At 33.3% G+C, this 8,148-nt stretch overlaps 1 protein-coding gene across 1 annotated transcript; it reads right to left on the bottom strand.

Annotated features, from left to right (window-relative positions):
• Nucleotides 1-233: 233 nt before the first annotated feature.
• On the bottom strand, nucleotides 234-6,073 carry LOC148282368 (uncharacterized). Its single transcript, XM_088225168.1, has one exon. The coding sequence runs from the start codon at nucleotides 4,913-4,915 to the stop codon at nucleotides 3,326-3,328; it is 1,590 nt and encodes a 529-aa protein (XP_088081294.1). The 5' UTR covers nucleotides 4,916-6,073; the 3' UTR covers nucleotides 234-3,325.
• Nucleotides 6,074-8,148: the final 2,075 nt, after the last annotated feature.

Here is an 8,148-nt window from a genome sequence, read left to right as displayed (position 1 = left end):
AAAAAACATTTCGTACACCATCGGTCCCCTCTACTGTACACGCATCCGTAGTGCAGGTGGATTGGCGCCGTAAATAGTATATGAGTGTAAAATGATAATTAAAATATTGATTGTAATACGATAAAATCCAACCCACCCTATCTTTATTTATCGTGCCGTGTGGATTTTTACGATCATACAAAAGGGGCGTATAAATAAAATAAAAACATATTTTTATAATCATTTATTACGGGACGCTTGTACAAAATTATGTATATAAAATATTATGTACAAAATTATAATTATAAAAAATCAAAATGTTTTTTCGTATATACAAACAAAAAACGAGCAAACCATCACGCCGTTTCCCCGTAGAGGTAGGCATACAGACCTCGCTTCCGCTACATTCATACATCTTCTCATGCACGCACGCCGATTATTCCTACTTTTGACGTGTCCATCTTCAAGTATTTGATGGACTTGATCGTGCCATGTCTTTCTCGGTCTTCCTCGTTTTCTCCATCCATCAACATTCGCATCGTAGATCCTTTTAGCCGTTCTTTCGCTGTCCATTCGCTCTACGTGTCCAAACCAACGCAGCACCCCTTTCTTGATTCGGTCGATAATGCGTGTCTCAGCCTTACGCAGTTTACGGATCTCGACATTTGTACATCGTTTTACCACACGTTCGCCTGAGAGATCGCATTTCGACAGTATTTAACCTACTTTCATCATAATTTTTCCAATTCCACATTTCGTATATTCACACGATAAATCGCTCGACTACATACAGTTTGTCAAAATAGAATATAAATCGGTAATAATTAGAACTACAATTAATTTTGAGGTTGGTCACGACAAGGACCGGAGAGACCTTCTATTCTATTTTGACAGACTATACTAAAACCACTTTCACTTACCAATAATAATATTTTAGAAGGGGAATTTGAAAGGAAAAAAAATCTGATAAATTATATTAAGTCTAAATGGTAAAACGGCGAGAGTGTTTGCCTACAATGCAAGATGTCTCGGATTCGATTCCCGACAAATATATTTTTTTTAATTTATTTATTTACAATTTTAAAAAACCTGTTAGGGTTACATTAGAAATTTAATATTGTCTAGTCATTTTATGTCTCGTCTACTCTAGTTAGTTCAGTCGTCATGTGCTTTTTCAGATTGATTTTAAATTTGTCTCCATTAAAAGTTTTCAAGTAGTAAGGTAGGCCGTTGTAGTGTTTAAGTCCATTATGTAGTATTTTTGACTGTCCTGTGTTTGTCTTTGCTTTTTCAATATGATAGTGTTTTTGTTGTCTGGTGTTATATTTGTGTATGTTAGCATTTTTGACTAATATTATGTCGTCGTCTTGTATGTTTCCCAGTGTTATTTTGTGCACAATTTTTAAGGTCTCAATTTTAGTCAAGTAGTTTGTGTCAAACTGGTGTGTTTTTTTGTACAGTTCAGTCGTAGAGGTCAGGTAGGGTAGGTTGTATGTTAGTTTAAGAATTTTATTTTGTTGTCTTTGTATTCTTGTTATGTCTGTCTTGTTACCAGTTCCCCAGAAGGCGATCATGTAACTCAATTTACTTTTAACATAGGCTTCGTACATCATAATTTTTTCCTTTCTTGATATAAAATCTTTAATTTTGTAGAAGAGGCTATGTAGTGATGCCATTACTTTAGTGAGTCCGTCTATGTGTTTTGTCCATTTTAATTGTCTGTCCATTGTGAGTCCTAGGTAAGTCACATGTTCATTAACAAAGTGTTATTATACTGTAGCTCAATCACAAATAACTATCGACATGTTAATAAGCGACGTGATAACAATTTCTCACCATGGTTGTTTATCGTATTCGCGATCGCAATGCAACATCCATGAACAGCTAATATTAAATGTCAAAATATTTACGTTTCGCGACGTAAAATCCTGCTGCGCAATCACATATTTGAATTTCACCGGTGTAAATATGGAAAATATTCCAAAACTGCTATTTTTATTTATTTATTTATTCATTATTTATCACGCTATTTATTGCATTTAGCCGGCGCGGCGGTTGGCAAGTCAAATGTCAAGAAAAGCAGTCGCCATATCAATTGTAATTTATTTTTCACTTTTTTGTATTAGATACTCCGTACTATTTTGCAAATGCAATATATTGTATTATTTTTTATAGTAAACGCCGAATTTTCGCCAGTGAGCTGTATTGATTTACGAGGAAAACAAAAAACAAACCGACACTAGCGTTGACTTAGAGATTACACACGCGTTGACTTATGACTGCGATAACTTAAGCATGTTCATTATTGTTCATTGTGATCGCTCAAATGCTTAGCATGTTTTTGAGCACGTCGATAGTTATTTATGATTGAGCTACTGGAATATTTCATTTTCTAATGGTGAGTTATTTACAGCCCGTGGCTTCAAAGTTGAAATATTTGGATAAATCATAAGAACGAAAATATTTATAAAAAATTATATAAGTAGAAGTGTAGGTACTCGCATTTAATTTAACTGTCATTTATAATAAATTAAGCAAGAGGTATTTTAATTCATAATTTATATGATTACTAATCTTTATATATATAATTCCTCTGTACGTGTGATGTCACTGACCTTTTCCTAAACGACTTAATCGATTTACGTGCGGTTTTTGGATAAATGTAGATCTTTGCGCTGCGCGTGTTCGTGGATATTAAAATTTTCAATCTAATATGTAAAAAAAGAAGTTAGGAGTGTAAATGTTTTATTCGCCGATTTACCGGGGTTACGTTCGAGGAGAATGCATAATATACAAAAAATGAAAAAAAAATGTTTTTATAACATAAAAAAAAGTTTGTTTTTGAATGTTTACTAAAATAATATTGACATTCAATACATGTTTTAAAATCCTATTCCTACATAAGTGCACCTCGCTGTTGGCGAGAAGAACGGAGTTTGACATTTGCAAAAAGAATGCCAATTTGAAAAATATCAATCTTATATTTTGGAAGTCAACCATAAACGAGTACCGTAGAATGGGGTGGTTAGAAACAGTTTAGCATATTTTCGAACTAATAGTTCAAAAACTGAAGTCTTCAATAAAATTGAAATGCTTTTAAAATATGTTTCTCTGGTTTATATTTCTGTTTCTACTCACCTGCGTTCTAAAATATGCATTCTCTTTGAAAAACTTCAATAAAACTGTGATGTTTCCATTCACAATCACAGTGGGGTCAATAGAAACAAAGAACAGGTCATTAGAAACACATAAGAAATATAAAATGTTTATTAATAGCAATGAAGATAAAAAAAGTTTGTTTTTTTAAATAATAATCTTATTCACTAGGTAGGTACATAATCTATATCTAAGCTATCATCACTGTCCGCGAAGCACCTTGTACATATAAATTCAAAGGGAAGCGATCCAGCTGAGCATACAGCGCAAATTTTTTCTTTGCATGCGATGCATGGGATCCATTCTGAACTGAAATATTTAACAGAGTGACACATTTTACAGAATCTCTTTTTTTTACAATTTCCAACTGCTTCGCAGAATCAACTTTTGATTTTCTTAACATTTCTTGGGAGGAAGTCGACATTGGCTCTTCTCGTAACAAATTACAAGCGTTTTTCCCTGGTTCAATTTTGATTTTTTTCTTTTTTTTCATAGTTTCCACTTCATCTCCATATCTGTATGATTTTAAAAGTTTTATAACTGATTCGGAGATTATGCTATTGTCCACTCTGTTGTTTACCTCTTGGGTTCCTCCTGGCATGCGGTTTAAAACCTGTTGTGGGTTTAATGGAATTATTCCCGCTTTATTGAACCCCGAGATAACATTTTGTTTTAAATTTGGATCCAGCTCTTTCATAAGTTTTCCCAAGAGTCTGGGAGAGATAGCCACGGGTATACTACCTTCCCTTTTTCCGGGTCCATTTTTCCATTCAGAGAGGATTTCCCTCCAAGCCTTTTTCATTGGTCTAAAAAAAGCTACGTCTAACGGCTGCGTTAAGTGCGTTGTATTTGCTGGCAAGAAAACGAAGTGCACATCTATATCCTTCCCCATCTTGATAATCTCTAATGATAAATGTCTCGAAAGATTGTCACCGATGACAATTTTTTTGCCTGACAAAGTTTTCCAAAAAGGAAACAAAATTGTCTTCGCCCAGTCTTCAAAACAGCTTACGTCAAACCACCCACTTTTTGTTTTATCATAGCGGCACCCTTTCGGTCCGTTTTCTGTCCAGGTATCATATAGGTTTATAGCCTTGCAGACTACGTAGGGTGGTAAAACAACACCTGAAGCCGCTCCGCATATCACCAGTGGAGTTGATGTCTCACTGTGATTCATGGCCCTTTCGGGATATTTAGTTCCCCTTTTGGTCATCACAAGTTTCTTACCAGGGTCATCGGACAAGTTTGTTTCATCATAATTCAAAACATTTGTCGCAGGGACGTTTTTTAATGTGTCTTCCAAATTTTTGAAATATTCTCCTACAATATCAGGGCTCACCTCAGCTCTTGATCTTTTAATGTTTTGGGCATTTCTTTTCGATATCTTATCTTGATGGCGCTTTAAAAAGCTTAATGAGAATTCCCGTCCCGGCATATTATTTTTGAATTTTTTTACCTCTCTACCTAATTTGTCGAGGTAGTGTTTCACAATCATGCGTAGATCAAATTGATCTACTGGGTATCCCCATTCAGCACATACATTTAAATGGGCGATAATTGATTCTTCTTCCTCCACCGAAAGCACAGTTTGACCACCTAGCTTCTTCATGTATCTCGTTGCGTGCCTATAAAGTACAGAATAATTTATGTCATATTTTTTAGCAGTCTCCCTATATGACAAATTGCTCTTCTTCATATGTTCTAAAGCTTGCTCGATGTCTTCTTTTTTATGTAAAATATGTCTTTTGGATCGAGGATCAGGTTTGTAGTTACGTGGCATTTTGTAATATAATATGGATTCTGGAAAAAGAAACGTTTAACATTATAAAGGAAAACTTTTAACTTTTGTACACATATGTTTCTAATCACCCCCTATGTCGTTTCCAATCACCACACATATCGTTTCTAGTCACCCCCTATGGCGTTTCTAATCTCCCCATTTTGATTTCAATTTATCAGTAAAATTTAAGTATAAAGGTAATTAAAAAAAATACTGCTTACCTTTATCTTTTAATCAGTTCTTTACTTATGTTTCTTGCGAAATATGAAATACACAGGCTGAAACAATAATATAAACACTTGGAATCTACAAAGTTTTGCAGACCAAAATCGCTTAAAAGTGACCGTTTTGACAACAAACTTCGAATTTGGCATTTTTGTGTTGCTTACAGCAGTTTCGGGTTGCCAGAATATAAAAATATTATTTCGCCAAATTATTAAAAATATAAAAAATATATTTTTAGCGATTGAAAATAAATTGGATGCATGTAAAGTTATATATTTAATTTGTTTCTATTCACCACTAAGTTTCTAATCACCCCATTCTACGGTACCTATTTAATTTCAATATTAACAATTTTTAGTTTTGGAATTTAATCACAAACAAGTACCTAGGTACCTACTTATCAATGAAAAGTCTTTTTCCAGGCTAATAGCAGGCAAGCCAACGTTCGGGCAGGACAACGTTTATCGGGTCCGGTAGTATATTATTAAGATAAGATAACCGGACGCGAACTCCGGGAGTTTCGTTCCGAGAGCCACCGGCGCAAAATGAACACAAAAATAATGGAAGATATTAGGTTAGGTTCCGTGTCGAAATTCAAAAAACAGTCTAACATGTTTATTTAATACATATTCTATATATATTCCAAATAAATTATAAATTACAATTTAAATTCGTTTAGAAATTAACAATAATCTCTTGATATAAATAATGAATTTCTGAATAAACACTAACTCACCAGTTCATCAGTACTTAATTAAATTAAAACACTTTTTTTAAAAAGCATCCGATTTCATTTGCTTTGATTGTTGCTTCCTTTCTTGCAGAATCATAGCAAACTACAAATCTTTTAATATTATTTATAATAATAAAATAAAAAATACTATCACACCTTTTTATTTTTCTTAAAAACAAAACGAAAACTAACTCGGAAACAATTTCACGCACACAATAGGCTGCTCGCGTACACTGTAATAGAATAAAACAATGTGTAAAAGTGTGTATGTTATTAAAATCGCGGCACCTACATACTGTCGTCTGGTGTCGGCCGAACCGGGAATCCCACGCCGGCACCAACCGGCGTAATTGTAAATCGGCGTTAATTGAACCGGCGCAAAACGGCGTTTACCTACCTGTATTTTATAGACCTTTATTGCTTTAAAAATGTTTTTAAAAAAACGGGAGATTTCCCTGTTAAATTTAAATCGGTTATAATAAAGTTGCATACTAAACAATGTCTATAGAGTAACTAATGATCATAACGTAAAACTTGTCATTTATGAGTAGTTTAGTCGGCTTCAGCGAGATGCGCGTACACGCGTACACCATATAAATAAAACTTCCCACTATTTAGCGGAAAAAATCATTGCATGTAGTATTTTATAATAATGAAACATTTTTTTTTCGTGTTTTTAAATTTAAAAAAATACACGTAAAATTATTTGAATATATTTTTTATTAAATAAAAAAACAGATTTTAATATTAACAAATGACAACAGGGATGGAGAATACCTTAAATAAGGGAATATGGAAGTCTAGGCATTTACAGGGCTTACGACCTGTCATTGGCTGGTTTAAGTGGCCACTTTACACACCGTGTAACATTCACCATTTTGCCTATGTTTGAACATCCTAATTTCTTCAATTCTTCCATTTGTTGATTTTAGTGAAGTTAAAGAGCTGAAACCTTTATCGTTGCGAAGAGATTCATCTGACTGAATTATTTCACATACTAGGCAACGCCTAAAAACAATTTTTTAATTTTTAGACTTCCTCTTGGACCAGTTGGTTTCATTACAATATTTGAGTTTGTCCAAATGTTCGTAGACAAAAGACAGGATTTCGTTTGAAAAAATACATGATATCAAAACCTTTTTAATTAAATCATTGAAATCGGGTTGCGGTCCTGTGGCTAGTGTCTCGCACTCAGTTCTTAAAGGTCCGTGGTTCGAATCCTACTCTACCCCAATTAGATTCCAATTGTTTAATAATGAGTTATTTACAACTCGTTGAAAATGGCACTCAAAATTAAATATTTGGGTAAATCATATGAACGCAAATATTTATTAAAAAAAGAAAATAAGTAAAAATATTAATATTCCCCAATTATGACGGTTTTTCTGGCAGTATATCAACACTTTAGTCTAGTACAGATATTCTGGGGAGGGGGGGGGGGATTTTACTCGTAAGGGGGTCGGTATTCAAAAATGATAATAAAACACAAGTCTAGAACATTAATTAACTTCTAATGTAATTCCAATTTTTAATACATTTTTAATTTCCTCAGTTTAAGACTTTTTTATTGCTCCCTTGAAAAACGTAAAAAAGAGGTTTTACTAATGTACTGTGGTCCGGTAGCGGTGTTGTGGACTCGGCAATCAGAAGTCCAATGTTCAAATCCCGCTCTACAAAAACATGATTTGCAGTTTTTTTAATTTAGAAAATGACCCGTCAATTGAAATATTTGCGTAAATAATATGAAATTGCATTATTATTTTATATTAAAAATAAAATTTTTCCAAAAATAAACAAAAATTTTCAGAAAATATTTTTCAACATACATTTACAACATAGGTACATACATATTGGATAATTAAAAAAAAAAAACATTAATTCACATACTACATGTTTTAGTTCATTTTTATTGTACTGATTGCTCTTTATAATTTTATCTATAATACATAATGGGAAAAGCATGTATTTGTAATGAATTTATGCACTTAAATAGTGATGACAGGTCATAAGCCCTGTAGATGCCTGTACTTCTATTTTCCTTTCTCTAAAATTTTCTCCATCTCTGTTGTAATGTGTTAATATTAACAGCTCCCTAGGGGGTTGAGTCCAGTTCTTGTCTACAAAAATTTGAACAAACTCAAAACATTGTTGATAAATCCACCTGGTCCAAGAAAAAGTGGAGACAAATTGAAAAATATTTTCAAGCATTGCCTAGTATGTGGGTGAAATAATTCAATCGGATGAATCTCACCCGCATCAATAAAGGTTTCGGCTC

This window comes from Micrasema longulum, unplaced genomic scaffold (genome assembly GCF_059751315.1).
Source record: "Micrasema longulum isolate JH-2025_06_02 unplaced genomic scaffold, ASM5975131v1 h1tg000334l, whole genome shotgun sequence".
In the NCBI taxonomy this organism is placed as follows: domain Eukaryota; kingdom Metazoa; phylum Arthropoda; class Insecta; order Trichoptera; family Brachycentridae; genus Micrasema; species Micrasema longulum.
This window is presented reverse-complemented; position numbering and strand designations above follow the sequence as displayed.

Coding starts and splice junctions, on each gene's coding strand:
- LOC148282368 (XM_088225168.1), bottom strand. CDS start 4,915: ATGCCACGTAACTACAAACCTGATCCTCGATCCAAAAGACATATTTTA.